Below are 19,835 nucleotides of genomic sequence, written 5' to 3' on the forward strand. Positions count from 1 at the left end.
CCTCGGAGCTGCGCCCGAGGTTCGTTTTCCGGGGGAAGGGGTGGGCAGGGATAGGGGCGGGCAGGAGGGCGAGGGCGGGCGGGGCCGCCTCCTGCGGGGCCGGGCCGTGCATGGCGGAGGGCGCGGCGCTGCGGGCCGTGAGGGGCTGCCTGGCCGCCTTCCCCCGGGAGGCCCGCGGTGAGCGCCGGAGCGCGGAGCGGGGAGGGGGAGGCCGCGGTGACCCCGCCCGGGGCGGGCAGTGGTGCTGGGCCGGCCCCGCCGCCTCCCCGGGGCCCGGCCCGCCCGGGGGAGCAGAGCTCGGCGCGGCCGCCTCGGCGAGCGGCAGCGGCGTGGGGCGAGCAGCGGCACCCACTCTGCTGCCAGCATGATGGTTCCGAGGTCAAGGTGAAGCAAAGGCTGCCGCAAAAAGAAAGCGAAACTCGAGAAAACGGTCTTTTAATGGTTGTTTCTCTGTGTATAAAATAGCAAAACAAAGCACTATTCCAGCTTCCAAAAAATGATCCTGTGGTACCACCTCTGTATGGGAGGTGCACCTCCTATAGCACAGGCCCTTTATCACTTTGTCCTCAAGCGCTGGCCTGAGGTTTCCATCTGGCTCTGAAACCCCCCTAATACTCTCTGGGTTTTAACAGAGGGATTTCTGGATCTGTGGGGGGCACTGCTTGGCATCAGCGTGGTGTGGCGCATGAAGCCTGTGTGCTGGCAGGAGGTGCTTGTCTCGGGATGCTGAGTAACACTGTTTATCGTTTGCCTGGACAGAGCTGGGCTGGCCGGAGTCCATACCCTATCTTGATAGGCCTCCATCCCCGCTGCAGTTTTATCGAGAGTGGGTGAGTCCGAATAAACCCTGTATAATTCGCAACGCCATCAGCCACTGGCCAGCTCTGAAGAAATGGACCTCAGCGTACCTCAGGTATGAGCGAGCTGTGGAGAGGGAATGGTGTTCAATTTCAGGTGACCTCACTAAAAACCCCTTGGTTAATCTTTGTTTTATTTGTAAGATTAGCTCAGATTCCTTCCTGGTTCTGTGTGAGGGTGTTCAGTCTTTCCAAGATCAGGTGTAAGTGTCTTCCTTGCACACTCACTGCCCTACCAGTTCTGATGCTGCCAGGAGGGGTAGGTGTTTTGGCTGTGAGCAGCCAAAAGACTCAGCTATCGAAACCCAGCCAGCTGGAGTGGGGCTGTAACGCTGTAAAAACAGACTGGCTTGTTTGTGACTGAGCACGGCTTGTTTTCTTCAAAAAACTAAATGATGAGCATTTTAACAATGACTGAAATTTTAAAGAAAATTCCTTCTTTAAGAGAGAATATATGGTTTGACCTAAAATCTGTGGGTCAGATCTAATTCTGTGGGGTTTAAAGCTAAATATCTTATGGAACTAAGGAGTGTTAGCCTCATGGGGTGGGTATCTATCAGTGTCTGTCCACCCACTGCTCAATTGCTTTTGAAAGTGTGAACCCTTGGACCTAGCTGGGTTGAATGGCCCCAATAATATGCCATGACTGGTGAAAAGAAGTGGCTGAAGAGGGCCCTCTGTCTGCATGGAGGAAAAAGGAGCTCCTTTGTGAACTGTCCTGTTAGGAGAGAATTTAGAGGAAAAAGAAACTAGAGTTGCCTTGAGTGCAGGGAGCAATTGGAGCAGAATGCCAGAGTCCTTACCAGACAGCAGAAAATCTAATCTAGAGACACCCATCCATGGAAAGACAGACATCTTATTTTTGCTGCCCTTGAAACGTGTCTTTAAAATAACCAGTATGTATTGTATGAGCTAACTGTGGGTCTGGATATAAATCCTTCACTTGTTTTGCAGGGAGGTAGTAGGTCCCAAGGTGGTGAGTGTGGCAGTGACACCAAATGGTTATGCAGATGCAGTGTTTCAGGACCGTTTTGTCATGCCAGAGGAGCGCCAAATGCCTTTTATGGACTTTTTGGACATTGTGGAGAAGAAAGTGACCTCTCCCAACGTATTCTATGTGCAGAAGCAGTGTTCAAACCTCACTGAGGAGTTCCCTGAACTTGTCTGTGATGTGCAGCCTGACATACCATGGATGAGTGAGGCACTGGGTAAACCCTCTATTTCTCACATATTCAGTAAATATTTTGCATGAAACTTTAAAACAATCACACTACATGTACTACATGGTGAATGCTTGTTCTCTTTCTGAATGCCACAGCTCAGTTTGGTTTCATCCTCTTAGAAAGCAGGAGTGGTAAAATACATAATAGTGTAATCCAAGTTTTGGCATTGGATTACTTTGGAATCAGTATCTCTGTTGTGTACTGGGACCCTCACAACTGAAAAAACATCATGTAACACTTCTTTACATCGAGTGGCTTTTCTCTGATCTAGAGCTGTGTTTTGGCTCAGTGTTTGCAGTGTAGAAGGAGGTTGCTGTTGTTCACAGAGTGCTATTTGCAATGAAACCTGTCATAGTTATGAATGAAGTTACAAGTTACAGGACAGAATTTGGCAGAAATTGGCAGAAAATTATTTGAAGAGCTTTTTAAAATGACACAATTTTTCATTGTTGTTGATGTCATATCTCTTTTCCCTAACCATACAGGGAAGAAGCCTGATGCTGTGAACTTCTGGCTTGGGGAGTCTGCTGCTGTGACATCTTGTATGTATCCTATGGCACTGTAAATCTTCTGGTGATTTCAGCATAGGTTTGAGATGGCATGTTTTGAGTTAGTGGCTCAGGAGGATGGTGTGGTTTTTCTGACAAGGCAGTTCTATTTTAACATGCCTTTTTGCATTTTTTATTCTGCCCTTCTGCAGCCTCCTGCTGCTGTGTCTCTGGGTGCATCTACCTGGCATTGTGTCAGGCAAGGCGCTGACAATTTGCTTCATTGAATGCATTTGCTGCAGCATGATATTGTGACTTTCCTCTCCCACTGGCTGCAAGAGGACGAAGCAGCCTGATAATAATAGGGGAAGCAGACACTTTCAGTTTACTATAGTTTCTGCAGAGAAGGAAATAGCACTGATTTTCTTTCTTCACATTTCTCTTTTTTTCTCAATCCTAGTACATAAAGATCATTATGAGAACTTGTACTGTGTGGTATCTGGAGAGAAATATTTTCTGCTGCATCCACCAAGTGACCGTCCCTTCATCCCATACGGTATATCATTTTGCTGTGCTATATGTCTGGAGGTTGGAAAGAGGACAGACTGAAACACTGAAAGATGTTAAAAAAGGAAGCAGTGATAACATTTTGATGTTTATGCAGTCTTACACTTTCCAGTGTGTTTCTATCTCATGCTGCAGGTAGTTTGTAATACAAATGTTATTCCAGTCCAGTAAAGTAATGGGCTCATTGATTCACATCTTGGTTCTACGTCCAGTTCTGGGCCACTCAATTCAGGTAGGACATTTAGATGCTGAAGCAAATCCAGAGAAGGACATTAAAACTGGTAAAGGTTTCAGAGGGTAAGTCCTATGAGGGGCAGCTGAGGGAGCTGGAGTTGTTTAGCCTGGAGGAAAGGAGACTCAGGGGAGACCTTTTCACTCTCTAGAACTCCCTGAAAGGAGGCTGTAGTCAGGTTGGGGTCAGGCTCTTTTCCCAGGCAACCAGTAACAGAATGAGAGGTAATGGTCTCAAGTTGTGCCCAGGGCAGGTTTAGATTGGACATTGGGAGGAATTTTTTCATGTGAAGGGTGATTAGATATTGAAATGGACTGCTCAGGGGGGTGGTGGAGACATGTGCCTGGAGGTGGCACTTAGTGCATGGTTTAGTTGAGAAGGTGGTGTTCAGTCATAGCTTGATGATCTCAGATCTCATCTCTTGATGTCTTTTCCAACCTAATTGATTCTGTGATACTCATGGCAGTCTCTTCAGCTTTAGAATATTTGAATTATTTAAGTATTTTGTCAGTGTTGTAGCATGTCATCTTTGATGTTTTACAGGTTTGGATTCTTCCTGCCTGCTTTTCTCTAGGAAAAAAAGCCAGGAAGCTAAAAACTTAGCTGTATTTTAATGAAATATTCAAGCTACTAACTGAATCTCTGATAACTGAGAAATGAAAAAAGAGATTCTTGTGGCAGCATTCTTGCTTCACACTGCCTGTTTTCTGTTTCTTTATGTTGCTTTCCTATGTGCACAGCAGTAATTTTTGTTGCAGTGTTGTCTAGAAGATAGATAGCTTAAGTTTATGCCTTAATTTTCCCATTCCTTGACTTTCAAACCATCAGATTAAGTGAATGCAGAGTGCTCTATGACCCAAATATAATTTTGCCTAGACCTGTGCTGCTACAATATTTTATTTACACTCTTTTTATTTTGTTTACAACCTTGAAGTCATTGAATCACAGAATGGTTTGGGTTGGAAGGGACCTTGAAGATCATTGAGTCAATGCCCCTGCCATTCAATAGACCAAATTGCTCAAAGCTCCATCCAGCCTGACCGTGAACACTTCCAGGGACGGGGCATCCACAACTTCTCTGGACAATCTGTTCCAGTGCCTCATGACCCTCATTGTAAAAAAATTCTTCCTTATATAATCTAAATCTACCCTGTGTCAGTTTGATACCATTAGCCCTTGTCCTGGCCTTGGTAAAAAGTCTTTCTGTCTTTCCTATAAGCCCCTTTTAGGTACTGGAAGGCCACAAGGAGGTTTCCCCAGTACCTTCTCTTCTCCAGGCTGAACAACCCCTGCTCCTCAGCCTTTCTTGGACAGGTGGTGTCATATGTATGTGAATGTATGAAATCCATGTGTGTGATAGGAGTCCTGCTTTGTAAAACAAATTACTGTTATAGCATAGAACAGAGATAATGCTTAGATTTCAGAGTGTGTAATAAAAATAGAATTCCATCTTTTTGAGCATTAGGTTAATCAATGGAGAGAAACTCTCCCAAGGGAGGGCTTAGGAAACCACATGTGCTGAAGCAATGAAACAAAAGCAACTGGCAGTATCTGAAGGAGCTAATGAGCCCTATCAATTAAAATTAGAAGTGAAAGGCTGGCCACAAGCCACTAATAACTCTTGTGCGTTCTTCTTTGCTAGACTGACCTAAGAAGAAATACCCAACTATAGAATGATGTTTAAGTCAGGGGTGCATTTATGACTTATGAGAAGGAAAGAAGACAGTTACTGGAACAAAATAGGACTGGGGTACAAATGGGCTTGGAAGAGAATAATTTCTGAGAAGAAAGAAGGTTAGAGTTCCAAACAGGAAGGCAGCTTAGTATACAGACTGACTTAAAAAAAAAGTATATTAAGAAACTAGATAAAATTTGAAATAGAAAAAGGGAAGGATAGTGAGTACTGTAAGTTGAAAATGGTTTTTTCTTAATTTTTCTATTACTTGGACATGCACTGCCATTCGTTGCTCTGAATTGTATCATTTAATTCTTTCTCTGGTTCCAGAGCTCTATCAGCCAGCAACCTACCACGTATCAGAAGATGGTTCATTTGAAATTGTGGATGAGAAGACTGCAGAGAAGGTAAAAATTTTATGAAGAATGCAGTTAATACAGTAGGGAGAGTTTGGGGCATTGCTGAGCCCTCAAACTAAGCATATTGACTAATATTTAGAAATTCTTCATTACTGGAAAGAGAATGCCCAGATATTTCACTTGTATTTTACTATTAGCAAAGGATACCCAGCTTCCAGAAAAAAATTTTTACTGCACACCTGAAACCATTAATATCATAAAATGTTGCCTTGCACCAGACTTAAACAGATCCACTAAAGAACTTTTGAATGCATCAGCAATAAAGGAATTGATTGCATTATCCCTGAAATAGACCCCTCTACATTCACTTTCTTTTGGCCCTCTACTCAGGTCTACAGTGGAATCACCCAGTGCAATAAAACATACCTCTCTGAATGAATAAACTGTATTTTCTTACTAGTAGCAATATTTATTTGATTAAAATGTTTAGATCTGGATTAAACATTTACTTTACAAACCTCACTAGAATCTAATCCCTCTGCAAAGTATGAGTAATGCTACAACAGAACTTGAGCTGGGGCTTGTTCTCTGTTTCCAGAGTGGTGCTTATGGAATCTCATTGCTGTAATGCAGTAAGGTTGGAATGCTGAGGTTTATAATTTTGTAGGGCAGAGAAAAAATTAATGCAGGCTAGAGGGACTTCCCAGCAAGAAGGGGTGATTTAGCTGCTGTGAGTAAAAATTAGACCAGAGAGCTTAAGAAGAAAAAAGGAATTTCTAAAAAGAGTAGTGCAGATAAAATATCTAAGTACTGAATGTAGGAGGAACAAGTAACTTAAGGGGCTGGAGGTGTTTTGAAAGCATGCCACGAGACTGCAATTTCATGGATGACATTTATTGCCTTTTTCCTAATTAGAAATGTGTCACTGAAGGAGGCACATTTTTGCATCCTTGACCTATTCCCAGTTGAATGTGGAAAACTGTGTAACTGTACATGTTTTGCTAGACAAAGTACATATTTTGTAACCTAGTGAGTTTGATTATCAGTTGTTTTTCTTGAAGCTTGCTGGAATTTTTTGTCAGGGTCAGTACCATATACACAATCTTTTGCCTTTAGGTGCCCTGGATCCCTCTGGACCCCTTGAACCCAGATCTAGAACTGTATCCAGAGTATGCTCAGGCAAAACCTTTGCAGTGTACAGTGAAAGCTGGTGAGATGTTGTATCTGCCTTCTCTCTGGTTCCATCATGTTCAGCAATCACATGGCTGTATCGCAGGTAAAATAGACACAATTTCCAGATCCATTTTTGAACTATAGTGGGTATCTCACAGCAAAGCATCAGTGGGACCAAAGGTTCCTTTAAGGTTTTCTGCCTCTCTGCAGGAGGGAATAACAATCTTGACTGGTCCCATGGGACTGCCTTCTTGCAGCCTGTTTTGCTTATAATTTATAACTATGTTGACAAGTGCTGGGGATGTAGCAGAAGGCAAGTCTTCTAGTTGTCAAATCTGGAGAAGGATAGCTAATGCAGTGAACCTGATCCATTTCTGTTTGAGACATGCAGCTAAGCAGTTTGTCTGTCTAGCTTGCTCCCTGCAACTGGTCATCTACATCCCTTTTGCAAAGAAACTGCATGTTGCATGTACCATTGTCATATGGCAAAAAAAATAAAAGCTGCAGGAAGAAAAGGAAACTAGAAAGTAAACAATTTAGGCAAGAATATAGACACAACATGGAAGATACTCTGTTTTCATATGAGCTGAAATCTGCTCTGACGCAGTCTCTTGCCTTGCTGATAAGGTTGTGTTTGTGTTGCTGTTCCCCTGCACTTACCAAAAGTCTTGTTATCTCTTTCTTTGTAGGATTTATCATAATCTCCCTATCTCTTTTTTTCCCCTCTCTCCCCAAGTGAATTCCAGAATTTCCAGCATTGCTCATTTGGTACATATGGAGGGGTGGGGGTGGTGCAAAGTATTATTGTTATGTCGGGCAAGTTTTGCAAGGTTTGAGGAAGCGATTTTGCTGGAATTTTTGCTTGTCCTTTATCTGGAATAATCCTGATAATGCTGTTCAAGAAAAAAAGTATTTTGAACAGCATAACATCAGTATTTGTGTAACACTGCAAATATTGCAAGCCCTTTTTTTCAGTTCTTGTGATTCTGTGATAAAAAGACAAGCTAGCAGTAAAGCAGTATTTCCAATTCTTTTTGCCCAATGCTGCTGCATCAGTCCTTCAAGAATTTTTAGAAATAGTAGAGTGTTTCCAGCTGCAATCCCCTGTCCACTCTTTTTTTTTTTTTTTCTCTGTTTATCAGAAATCACAAAGAGTTTATTTGTCCTCTTGTCTGTTAACTGCAGTACAGTCTTGAAAAATCAATATTCTCTGGGTCTGGTCCAGTGAATGTCTGAAGCTACAGCATATCCTCCTCCAAAAAGCATTGGTACAATATTACAGTACAATATTACAATATTAATTTTCCTAGGAGACATACCCCAAAATTAACACGAGAGGCAGAATTAAAGCACTGTCTACTTGATGACCACTGTGAACTAGTGGTGAATTTGCCATCCTTTACACAAGAAGAGAGGTTCCCATCCAGATATTAAACTTGGCAGTTTGGTATTTTTTGTCTAAATAGAAGCTTACATTTTCTGTACCTAAGCATTTTTCCAGCTTCTGCTCTAATGAATCTCCAGTACACAGTCTGAAGTTGGTTTGGGTTAAGATAGAGTTGTGTTGGCCGCGTTATTGAAGAATTCCATTGTTTGCTAACATCATTTCTGGCTGTAGTCAAAGATTTGCTCATTTCAAAGTTCAGTCAGTAATAAGGAAAAGCCTGTGCTAACTGAACTGTGTAAAACACTCTATGAGCACAGTTGTAAATCATTGCATTCTAGCCTTAAAATGTTTTTCCCTTTTCTTGTCTCCTCAGTGAATTATTGGTATGACATGGAATATGACATTAAGTACAGCTACTATCAACTACTAGATTGTATCACAAAAACTGTGAAAATGCTATAGCAAAGGTGGGAGACTCGAGCTTGTGATGTCTGTTTCTGATGTGATACAATCATCAGCACCTGTGACTGGAGTACAAACATGATTCCTGCAAAAAGAACAGAATATTAAATTATCGTCAGCAATGCCTCCCAAACACATCATGGCTATTTTGCTTGATTTCAGACTCCAGACCAATTGGCCAGAGTTTTTGGCTTGTAAGTAGAACTTTGATAATAGGATTTTTGGACCTTTGCATGTTGCCTCAGTGATGGTAAGCAAAATAAAATTTGATGAGAGGCAGTCCAGGTTTTGAAAATCCCAGAATGGAAGCCCTGAGTATTTGTTCAGATCTACAGATTGTTTTCATAACAACCCAAGTGGACAAGGAAGGATTTGCTCTGTCACCCACCTGTGCATTAGACTGCATCAGTCCAACATATGCATTCTACTTAAGGCAAAAGTCTGTCCTGTTATAATTCTCTAAGTTCAGTGGCTGTGGTGTTTTGATGGTGAGAAACTACAACTTCTGCAATAAATAGGTCAGTTTAAAAGCTTATTTCTGTACTAGTTTCTTTTTTTCAAAGTATACAATGGCTGGAGGACATGTAAAAGTCAATGTTGGCTATTTTCCATGTTAAGCTGCATGTTTTTATTGCTGTTTTGTATTTATTTTCACTGTTGTATTTAATCATAGCTGCATTCTCTTGCATCCTGAGGGATGATTTTAGAGTTGCTTTGCCAGATCTGCAGTCAATCTGCATATTATCTGTGGTCTCATGGCATGAGGTGTGATTCTGCAGCTTGTAAGCTCATTGATTGTTTCATTTTTTTGCCATTTATTGCTGCTCAGCACATGGTCAGGCAAATTGTTTGAACCAGGGGTTTGGTTCAAACAGCCATAATTCCCATTTGTATTTCCACAGAATGGGATGAGACTACTCACATGTCTGAGACCTCCAGGGTAGGACTAGAAGGCTATTAAATACACAGGCATTGCAAAAATGTAGTATTGTTGTTTATGAAAACCAAGAGCTGGTGTTTATTGTCAAATCTTCAAACAGTTCCTTAGAAACATTAGCATATGGGGAAAACTAATTATTGGGAAGAAAAATATAGTAATTGTTTTATTTTGTTTCTTTTGCTTTTTAAAAGAACCATAGTTATAGCAAAAAGTTTCATTTTAACTTGTGGTGCTTATCCAAAAATTGCAGAAAGCTCGAGAGGGATTAAGAACAGGCTTTGTTTTGTGGCTAGATTAAAATGTCATGCTACTTAGGCTTTCCAGCTTGTTTGTGTTTACTGTGCCTTGGCAAAGGCTCCCAAGCCAGTTCTGCAGTCAAATCTGGAATTTCCTGCAGCTGGGGGGCAGGGGGAACGCAGCAATTTAGATATCTCTTTTTGATGCCTTGGGGTTTTTAATTTAGTCTCTCTAATCAAAAGTAAAAGCACTCGCCAAGAACAAGTGACAGCTTGTGCCCGTGCAAGTGGCTGGTGTCACCGTGCCACCGTGCCGGAGAGTCTGGAGGCAGGCGTGCTCTGAACTACGTCTCCCAGCAGCCCGTGCTGGCCGACTGAAGGAAGTGGTGACGGTGATTCCTCCTGGACTTCGGGCACAGGTTCTAATCCCGAGAAGGGACGGGCTGCTGAGGGTGGTGTCGCACGCAGTTTCGGCGGCCCGTGCCTCGCCCCAGAGAAGGGCCGCAGCTCTCCGTGCAGCCGAGCTGGGATGGCGGTGCGGGTGTCCGTCCTGCCTTCCCCCAGGTGCCTGTTCGATGACCCTGTGCAGATCCGTGTGGCCGGTCTGCAGCCGCAGCAGGCGGTCACCCTCCGAGCCAGCCTGGTGGACGAGAGCGGGGAGCTTTTCCAAGCCCACGCGCTCTACAGAGCTGGGAGCAGCGGGGAGCTCGACCTCAGCCGCACCCCAGCGCTGGGGGGCAGCTATTTGGGAGTGGAGCCGATGGGGCTGCTCTGGGCTCTGCAGTCCAAAACGCCCCATAAGCGGCTGGCTAAGAGGAACGTCCTGACTCCTTTCTGTGTGGACTTGGAGGTGTACGAGGGCCATGGGGACATGAGCCACTTGCTGGGAAAATGCACCAATGAACGATGGTTTTTAGGAGAGGGGGTGAAGAGGATTTCCGTCAGAGAAGGTCGTCTCAAAGCAACCCTCTTCCTCCCTCCTGGTGAGTTTTAATTCCATTCCGGTTTTCCAGGTGTGACTGACACCATGTATTATGCCCCGTGGTCCCTGAATGCACTCAGCAACCCAGAGCAAAGCCTCAGCTAACACTTCCCTCAGCCTGTGTTTGGTCCAAATACTTGGATCTTCACAGCAGAGCACAGAGGAGCAGGTGTTGCCCGGCGGGGCAAGGCCAAGGCGGGGGTAAGGTGGTGCAGGGAGGAAGGGAGGGCAGCAGTGGTAACACAAGGTGTCTCATGGTTGTTCTAGTTGAGTGTCTTGGCCTCTCCTGCAGTGAGACCTCTGTCAAAAAGTGTTTATTTCTTAGCTTTTCTGTTTAGCTGACAGGACAAAGAGGCCCCTGGTGCTTGGCAGAGCTGTGATGCATGACAGCTCTGGCCATGGAGTGAATAAGGAGGCATGGTGGGAGCACTGGACTCAGGCTGCAGCCAGCCTAGGCTGAAGAGCCATGTGCTCAGCAGCTGCTACAGATCTTCCTGCAGGCGCTGGACTTGTCTCTCTCTCTGTCTCTCTTTAGCTAAGGAAAAGCCAAAAAAAGAAGTTTTGACCTGATTGAGCAGCTGGACTGCATCAGATACTTAGGAAGATGGAAAATAAATGGGAAAAGCAAGATCTTTAATTAAGCAGGTGCCATATTTCACAACACTGTACACAAACAGTGCTGAGAATGGATCCTGTGCAAAGCTGCTTTAAGCCCTGAAGTATTTCTGTTCCTTGAATGGAACTTAAACATGGCTGTCTTGCTTTGTAATTAACAGTCCCTTGCAGCTGCAGCAATGTCACATCTTGTAAGGGAAATCTGACCATGAGAATAGGTAGAGCAGCATCAGGAAAGGAAGGTCCTATTGCTGCAGGAGAGCTGAGGCGCTCAGGGGTAGTTACCCAGATCTTACTGAAGCCTGAATTGGCACAGGTTGGTGCTGGTGTTTGTGAGTATCTTTCATAACCCAAGTATCCCCTCCATGGCATATCTGCTAGCATAGTTCCTAAGGAAGATGGATTGCCACTCGTGCAGTAATACTGTTTGTTCATTGATCCTCAGTGGCCTGAGGACTTGTAGGCTGATGCCAGATGAAATTCAGGATGAGAGAAGGATGTCCAACATGAGCTTCCTGTAATGAGTTCCTAAGAGGGAAAAGAAAGATGCAAATTCATGTCCTTACAGTAATTTTTTGTGTTCCTGAGAATGATAGCCACCATGGAAAGCTTCAGAGGATGATTTTCTTCTGATATCTACTCTCCTGATGTGTGCTGAGGGGGCACCACAAAAGGACACCTGTAGGAAGTTTTTGGTTATATATACACCCTCCTTTCTTTGCAGGACCTGGCCCATTCCCTGGACTTATTGATTTGTATGGATCTGGAGGAGGTCTTATTGAATACAGAGCAAGTCTCCTGGCTAGCAGAGGCTTTGTGACTCTGGCTCTTGCTTACATGTCCTTTGAAGATATCCCTGCTATGCCAGAGATTCTTGAACTGAGCTATTTTGAGGAAGCTGTGAACTTTTTGCGGAAGCAGCAGCAGGTAAGAGACAAATTATGGTGCTCTTCCTGTTGGAAACTATTTTCCAGTTTTCTTATTGGTTCCTGGACTAGAAGTACAAAATTGCTTAAGGAGGAAATAGTAATTTTTTACTAGTTTTGCATCTTTTAAAATTTTAGAAGGGAAAAAAATCCATTGGCTTTTCTACTGTTTCTGAGACATTACATGCTTTTGATTCTGAGTAAGTTTTGCAGGACAGTCATATAACAACAGAATCCCTTACAGTTGTAGCACTGGAGGCGTGGCATATCTTAAGAAGCTGAAGCTGTGTTTGAACAAGTGTGTAGGACAAGAAAGACACTTTATGGCAATGTATCATCATATTTAACCCAAAAGTGGCCAAAAGAAATCAAGTAGAAATCAATTTTAATGGAATGCTATTTAAAGCGTATTTGTTTTGCAAAGTTACTTACTTTCTGTCACATGGACACCAGGATTGTAGGCAGTGTGAGAGCAGAATTCAGCCTTGCTTGTTTGTCTTGTCTTGTTCCTCATAGAGTTCTGAAAAAACTAGAATTCAATGTGAAGGGCCTTCACTAGAAATAAGTTGATTTAAATAGCTATTGGGCTCACTTAGCCTGAGGTGTAATGAACATTATGTCTTCCAAGACAAAACAGAAAATAACAGGTCAGCTGTAGGAGAGTATAGAAGAAACTGCAATAAAGAAATTCAATGCAAGTAAACCCAGGAAAAAGTGGCTTGGAGAGAGGAGCTGTAAAAGACACCATACAGAGAGCAGGCCAAGCCAGGATGTGGAGGGAACAAAGACACTTTGTCTATACAGGTCACCAGAAGGGAAACGTGTTACAGGAGGAGAAACATTGAGGAGCTGTAGAATTCATGGTCACTCTTTTGGAGGCACAGCAGTGGGATGGATGAGGGAGTAATATAACCTGAACAGAGAGAGGGAAGGGGCAAATTTTGAGTGGTCTTTGTTGGATAAGGAGTGAGAAAGCAGAACTGGAGATAAAGAAATAAAGAGTAGTTAATAATACTGTTTCCATAATTCTGTTTCAGGTGAAAGATACTGGGATTGGTGTTTTGGGCTTGTCTAAAGGAGGTGATCTAGCCCTTTCCATGGCCACATTTCTACCTGGCATCAAGGCAGCTGTCAGCATATCTGGAAGTAGTTTTAATTCCTTCATTCCTCTGAAGGGGGATGGCTTCACTATTCCTGTCCACCCATATGACCTGGGGAGGATGAAGATCAGTGATGAGTCTGGACTAGTAGATTTTTCAGATGTTTTAGATGATCACACGGACCCAGCAACTTGGGATTGTCGCATCCCCGTGGAGAGGTCCTTAGCCAAATTCCTCTTCCTGTCTGGGCTGGATGACATGAACTGGAAAAGTGACCTCTATTGCCAGGATGCTGTTCAGCGCCTTCGGCAGCACGGTCGGGAAGTGGAGTTTTACTCCTATTCTGGAGCAGGGCACCTCTTGGAGCCACCATACTTGCCTCTGTGCAAAGTTTCCGTCCACAGGGTGCTTGGGATGTTGGTGCATTGGGGAGGGCAGTGGAGAGAGCATGCTAAAGCCCAAGAAGATGCATGGTGCAGGATACAGGCCTTTTTCTGGCAACATTTGATGGACTCAGACATCCCTAAGAGCAAGCTGTAGTGGAAGCTGTCAAAGGTGCTGGCCAGGGTTGGTATTTCAGCACTTGCTGGATTTTGAAAACTCACCAGAAGTTTCCTGGACTGCCTTCCTGTAAAACCCGCTGTTGCATAGTTGCTTATTTTCATTCCCCAAATCATTTCCCAGTTTTTAGTTGAATTTCAGTTGACTTCTGGCCCCAACTTCACTGTATGTTGGCACCATCTGGTCTGTCTGTGTGCTGTAGTCTAAAAGAAACCCAGCATCCCATTATCTGTGTCGCATTTGTGCTGAGCTGTCTTTGCCCTCAATCTGCAACCCTCTCCTTTCATCAAAGGAAGTACTCTCACAGGAGTTTTCCATTGAATTGTTTAGTCTTGCACCTTTAACTAACCTAGATACAAACAGCACTTTTGTTGGACAACACATTAGTACACTTATCTTTCTTCCTAGTATATTGTTGTCTCCCATTTCATAGTAAAAAGGTTGCAGTAGTGACACTGAACTGTGCCATAAATCAAATCCCTCCTGATGGGGGAGAATTTTCTAAAAGTCCTTGCAAGGAATTTCAAAGATAAACCGAGGCTTTTCCTGGAGTTTCAGTGCTGCCAGATAGTTGTTTATTAAGTCTTATCAGAGGAACAGAGCCACTAGTGTGACCCAGGTACAGCATAGAGCACAGAAAGCAGGAGAGAAGTCTCTCATTATCAAGATTTGCACAGCCTTTTAAAGATAATTTAACCAATAGTTACTAAAAATATATATTATTTTCACTTTCCTACCAATTATTCAGTGACATGGGCAGGAACTGCGGAATTTTCTATCCAGTCATTCCAAGCTACTTTTACTGCAGAACATGGAGTAGTAGAAGAAGGAGAAGAAGGTTTAGAGAACAACAATCCTCCATTTTGATATTTTTTACTCTTATCTATTTACTACAAAGAGAAGCCCAAAACCTCTAAATTTTTCACCCTGTGACAATCTTACATAGTAGTCTATCACCTAATTCACACCACTGTATTTTCTAGTTGTTGTCTGACCGTTGGTAATTTTTTCCAAGGTTGGAGGTTAAAACAGTGTTGTTCAGGGGGGTAAGAACGCTTCAAAATAGGCAGAGAAATATTCTTGGCACTCTGGGTTCCTACACAGTAGTTCTGATCTCAGCTAAGGGAAGAAGCACTCTTCTGGCTTAATCTGAAGTGCAGTGGTAACATTTTTTTTCTGGTACCTCAAAACCCAGAAGTGAATCTTACCCAGGTTACTCTGGTTGTATCTCCTGCTGACTCCATGTAAGTTACATATTGGGGTAAAGTTTTCACTGCACTGCTCAGTAAGTGTAATGTGCACTGTATGTGTGTATGCACTGTTTGCTTGAGATTATCTGAATGAAGCTTTCAACCATCTTTACACCTGTCAATACATTAAGGAACAATCCTGGTGTAGCCACAAGCTGTCACTTCACCCGACTGAGGAGTTCATGAGCAGAAGTCCTCACCTCCTGTTGGGAAGAGAAGTGATGGAGACTGCAGTTTTGCTCAGTGCTCAAGATGAGGGTGATACATGTATGCCAAGTACTTGCTCTCATATGCTGAAAGTTAGTTTGTCTCCATTTTGGGGGGGAACAATATAGCTGCTGCTGAATTCTCAGTGAGGTGGGCTCTCAGTGGTCCTGCCACTATAGCAGACAGCTGTGGGCTCAGTGACAGCTAAGAAATGCCACTGTTCAAGAGAGGACTGACCTCACCTTCTGGGAAGAATGTGCATTTTCTCACATTTTACCAGTGTCCAAACCTGCTAAGGGGGCTGTAATCTACCTTGTGCTTTTGTGGGATAGTGGCAAACAGCAGCTACATATCAAATGGCATCCATGGAGCAAATTTTCTCTCCTGCAACAGTCAAGACTTGCACCCTGACAACAGAAGCAAGCAGTAGCTGGGAGCCTTGTGTTGCACTGAGACAGCAAGATTTTGCTTTTGACAGTGTAGTCCCTGGTTTCCAGTTCCTGCTGAGATGAAATCCCTGTAGGAGCCTGGATCCTGCTGAGGGAAGAACCATGTCCTCAGTTTTCTTGCTTCAGGGAGCAATGGTTACTCAAAATGAGCATGTTGAGCTTCAGCAGGCCGGGGACTCTCTCATACAATATGTTCAACACAGACTGTGCCCCTTCAGGTGCTTCTGATTTTTCTGACCTCCCCTGTTCCTCAGACTGGTAGATGGGGTACCACATAGCTGAAGGTTAGAGTGGGCATATCCCTCTCCTCCTCACCCATACTGGTCTTCCATCAAGTTTTATGCTGTTGCCTATTCCTTGACTTCTGTCTGTCCCTTGTGTGCCTATGTCCTGCATGGACTGTGGTTGTTCCAGATGTTTAACAAGTGGGTTGGACCTGGCAGCAGAGTAACATGTAGCAACAAAGAAAGTCAAACACATTTAAACAGTTCCATCTGAGTAAGGGACATTTTCTTTTCCCTCATTTTTCTGTTTTACTGAAGCAGTCAAAAACCCCTGGGCTGCTCATGCACATTTTCCTCAGACTCAGGGCCTTAGGCTGTGAGTTTCTCTGTGGTATGAGTAATTATGTTTTTTTGTTTTTACTGAACACAGTGAGGTTTATACAAAACAGTATGCTGTCTTCTAGTCTGTGGGATAACTCACATCTATTTTAATCCCTTCTGAGGGGAAACCAAGCTTTCCTAGCCTTCAGTGGGCAGTTTACAGATCCATATGTTGAACTACAAAATTGTGAGCTTCCAAGAAAATACATTATCTATAGGAAAATACCATTACAAATAAAAATACTTTCCATCAGTAAATCAACAGTGTGGTCAGTGATGCTTTCATCCAGTTGTTGTGTTGTCACATTCAGCAGTCACGTTCATGGAAAACAGTGTTGAAAATAGAGGATGAAGGGAGCTAACTGGTGACTCCATCGACGACGATAGCACACGTCTTTTGTTGCTCTGGAATGAAAGCTTTGCTACCCAGTTAAAAGCCCTTTATTTATCACTTGGATTGCATCTGACAAGAAAGACTGAAAAAGCTGATTTAGGTGAGCAGCTCTGTGTCACATACAGGAAAATATTCAAGCCAACTCAGTTGCACTGGGAATACTTTTAAGCTCAAATTTGAAACTAATCTTCAGGAAATAGAAACTGGAAACTGGTGTCAGACTAATACAAAATAACTGGAAATGGCTTAATTTCAATAAAACACTTCTGCTTGTTCTTAAGCATGTTCTTCAGCCTTTTGCTGAAGACTTTGACTACTAGATGTTTCTTCTGCTGAAGAGATGATTTAGAGCAGTAGGGCTAAGATCATGGGTTTTTTTCAAGACAATATTCTACTAATTGCAGGCTGTTGAGTCAACGAGTGCTTTGTATAGTTTCTCCAGGCCTGCTGAATAGAGACAACATTACTTAATAACAATGTGAAAGTTATTATTTAATTTAGGATAATAGACTTCCAGCTGCAAGAGATCCTCTGCCAAGCTCAACTGATAAATCTAATAGAAATGGGATGGGAAAAGCCACTCTTGTAATTTGCTTGTAATTAAAAAGTGCTTCAGATAAAATAGAGTATCAGAGGACAAGCTTGAACTAAAAGATCTCGTCTTGATTCTGTTACCCCCTGTTTAGCACTCTGCACTACACTGCTTTTATGAGAATAAGAAAAGCTCGTGACAAGTCTCTTAGGAAGTGAGAATCTCTCCACATGTAAGCTGCTGTGAACAAGTTTACTATAAAGGAACAATGTATCTTGCAATGCTTTTTTAGGGCAGGATGATTTCCTTAGCTACCATGGAATCAGGCAACAATGGAAAGTGCTGATTTGCCCAATGCATTTGTAAAATTTCCCATCTTTGCATTGATAACCGACCCTGAAGCATTTTGATACACACACAGTATAACTTGGAGGAAACTGCAGGAGGAAGGTAATCAAAATGCCTTTATTAGCAAAAAGTGAACCACAGGTGCATAAAAGGTGAAACATCTTTGAAAAAGTGTCTGTCTCTGCAGAAGTGGTGGGTATTTGAGACTTCAGTAGAATTTTAATAGGGCCTGTGCTGAGCAAGGAGATTTCAGTGCAAATGTGCTTCTCTAAGACTCAGAGCTTCTTACTCAGGTGAAATAGTGTCTCTGGGTGGCATCTACAAGCAAGGTTGTTTCATGGCCACAGAAGAGGAGGAATGAAGTGACAGATGAGAATATATGTTGTGTGGTGTAATTTAGAAGTCACTTTTCTCCATTTCTGGTTTCTGTTCCCTGTGTGTGTTTGAAAGTCTAAAGATTTAGGTTTTTGTTTAAATTCAAAGCTTAGTCAGTTCTTCAATACATTACCAGATCATTTGTTATCAAGCTGTGGGATAATGATGTGGGACAATGTTTAATGACAAAATACAAATAGTAAACACTTTTTCTATATTAGTATTTTGCTAAACAAACTTTATAATTCTACCATTGCAGAAAATAAAATCACTATTCTGCACTTTTTAGTGCTCTGTAGATGTTATTCAGAAATGGAATCTGAGCCAAATGTAGTATTAAGCACAAAGAAAGTGATGCTTTGTTTAAGCTTAGGGAGAAGAAAGATTAATATTTCCAATGCACTAGTGTTCCTTGCAGAATTTATTGCAAAATATCCCTGCTATTTTTCATTGTCCAGGATAAAAATTAGAAATGCTGAGTCTTAAAAAATTGTCTGTGCAAAATTTGCATTAAACCTAAAAATGTCTCTACCCTGACTCTGCATAGCACTTAGAGAAAAATAATTAAATTAGTTATATTCTCTTTATTTAGGATTGTATCTTTTCAATTACTTAAGCTGCTGAACTTTCAACATTTTGCATTTAGACTGGAAATTTATGTTTGCATTAAAGTAATTTCAGTGAAAGGTGTGGGTTTATGTTTTTTTAATTCTTTTAAGAATACCTTGCTGCACAGAGGGGCAGCCTTGCCTTTTTTTTCTGATTAATGATCTAACTAAGAGGTAATCCTGTGGAAAAAAAAACAAAACCAAAAGAAGGTTAAAATGTTCTGCTGGCTCAAAGAAGGAAACAGCAGGAACATGCAGGGGGTTTCAAGAGAAACAGGGGTGAGCAATACCCTGCCAGGATAAATAAGAAACTAGTACAGTTTTTAGTTATGTTTGTAATAACTAGTCCAGCTAATTCTAAATCATGATCCATTTCTGTATCCAGTGAAGTGAGTGCTTGGTGGCTCATTGTGTGCTGCCCCTGTTTACAGTGGATCTGGTCCTGAAGGAGTGAGATCCCTGACAGTGGAGAGAAAATTGTGAAATACTAATGTCAGATAAGAGATGAGCTGGATAGATAGTTCAAAGGAAATGTCCTGGATAGGAACAGAGCATGTGCATATCTCTGCTTTCATCTAGAAGAGGAAGTTCAAATGCACTACTGTAATTTTAATATGCTATGAATTCAGCAAGATAGTGTTCAATCAATAATCCTGTGCCATCTAGAGGAGTCTGTCCCTGGACAGTGGCAGTCTGACATTTTCCAGCACTAACTCAACATGGATTGATTTTGGCTGCACAGTGCTCTGACTCCAGCCATTCTCCTATCTCTGGATCATTTCAGATCAGAGATATGTCATCTTGATGCAGGAAGACTCCTTTGATACCTAACAATGTCACTAGTGTTATAGCAGAAGAAAAAGAGGTCAGTGGTCTGTTCTTTTTGGTGGGAATAATCACATTGAATTGCTGAAACAGCCCAGAATTTACTGCTTCCATGGCAGCCTGCATACCACTCCCTCTAAAGCTGAGACCTCCTAGGCTCCATTTAGATCAGCGGTGTGCAGGGGCAATCCTGCTCTTGCAAGTCTTCTAGGGAACCTTGTTCTTTCTATGGCTGTCTTCCCTCACCTGAGGGCATAAGGTCTGCTTTCTTTTTTTCCCCTCTCTTTTTGACAGTTTTGTTTCTGTCCCACTGACCACAAACCAGGCCATTGCAGTTCCAACCACTTTGCATGATGTGCTGGTGGAGGGGGAGCACTCTCAGCAGTACCTAAGGCCAAAGCCAGAAGGGTGTGTGATAACACTGGCAGTGAGGAACCACGATGCTTTTGCTGGTGAAGA

General features: G+C 42.7%; 2 protein-coding genes across 2 annotated transcripts; both read left to right on the top strand.

Annotated features, from left to right (window-relative positions):
* The first annotated feature begins 94 nt into the window (after positions 1-94).
* JMJD7 (jumonji domain containing 7) lies at positions 95-8,958 on the top strand. The gene is made up of 8 exons (XM_069017407.1): positions 95-177; positions 760-913; positions 1,812-2,065; positions 2,566-2,622; positions 3,029-3,124; positions 5,373-5,449; positions 6,518-6,677; positions 8,335-8,958. The coding sequence occupies exons 1-8, from the start codon at positions 111-113 to the stop codon at positions 8,421-8,423; spliced, it is 954 nt and encodes a 317-aa protein (XP_068873508.1). The 5' UTR covers positions 95-110; the 3' UTR covers positions 8,424-8,958.
* An 83-nt stretch (positions 8,959-9,041) lies between these two features.
* Positions 9,042-18,616, top strand: LOC138111498 (acyl-coenzyme A thioesterase 1-like). Its single transcript, XM_069017406.1, has 3 exons — positions 9,042-10,582; positions 11,921-12,123; positions 13,160-18,616. Exons 1-3 carry the CDS (start codon positions 10,129-10,131, stop codon positions 13,760-13,762), a joined length of 1,260 nt encoding a protein of 419 aa, XP_068873507.1. The 5' UTR covers positions 9,042-10,128; the 3' UTR covers positions 13,763-18,616.
* The last annotated feature ends 1,219 nt before the right edge of the window (positions 18,617-19,835 follow it).

Source organism: Aphelocoma coerulescens, chromosome 5 (assembly GCF_041296385.1).
Source record: "Aphelocoma coerulescens isolate FSJ_1873_10779 chromosome 5, UR_Acoe_1.0, whole genome shotgun sequence".
NCBI lineage: Eukaryota > Metazoa > Chordata > Aves > Passeriformes > Corvidae > Aphelocoma > Aphelocoma coerulescens.

What these genes read in the sequence shown, in the direction of transcription:
- LOC138111498 (XM_069017406.1), top strand. Translation starts at nt 10,129, where the DNA reads ATGGCGGTGCGGGTGTCCGTCCTGCCTTCCCCCAGGTGCCTGTTCGAT. An exon ending in AACCCTCTTCCTCCCTCCTG is followed by an intron (nt 10,583 to 11,920) that starts GTGAGTTTTAAT and finishes CTTTCTTTGCAG; the next exon opens with GACCTGGCCCATTCCCTGGA. An exon ending in TTTTGCGGAAGCAGCAGCAG is followed by an intron (nt 12,124 to 13,159) that starts GTAAGAGACAAA and finishes ATTCTGTTTCAG; the next exon opens with GTGAAAGATACTGGGATTGG.
- JMJD7 (XM_069017407.1), top strand. Translation starts at nt 111, where the DNA reads ATGGCGGAGGGCGCGGCGCTGCGGGCCGTGAGGGGCTGCCTGGCCGCC. An exon ending in TGGACCTCAGCGTACCTCAG is followed by an intron (nt 914 to 1,811) that starts GTATGAGCGAGC and finishes CTTGTTTTGCAG; the next exon opens with GGAGGTAGTAGGTCCCAAGG. An exon ending in CCGTCCCTTCATCCCATACG is followed by an intron (nt 3,125 to 5,372) that starts GTATATCATTTT and finishes CTCTGGTTCCAG; the next exon opens with AGCTCTATCAGCCAGCAACC.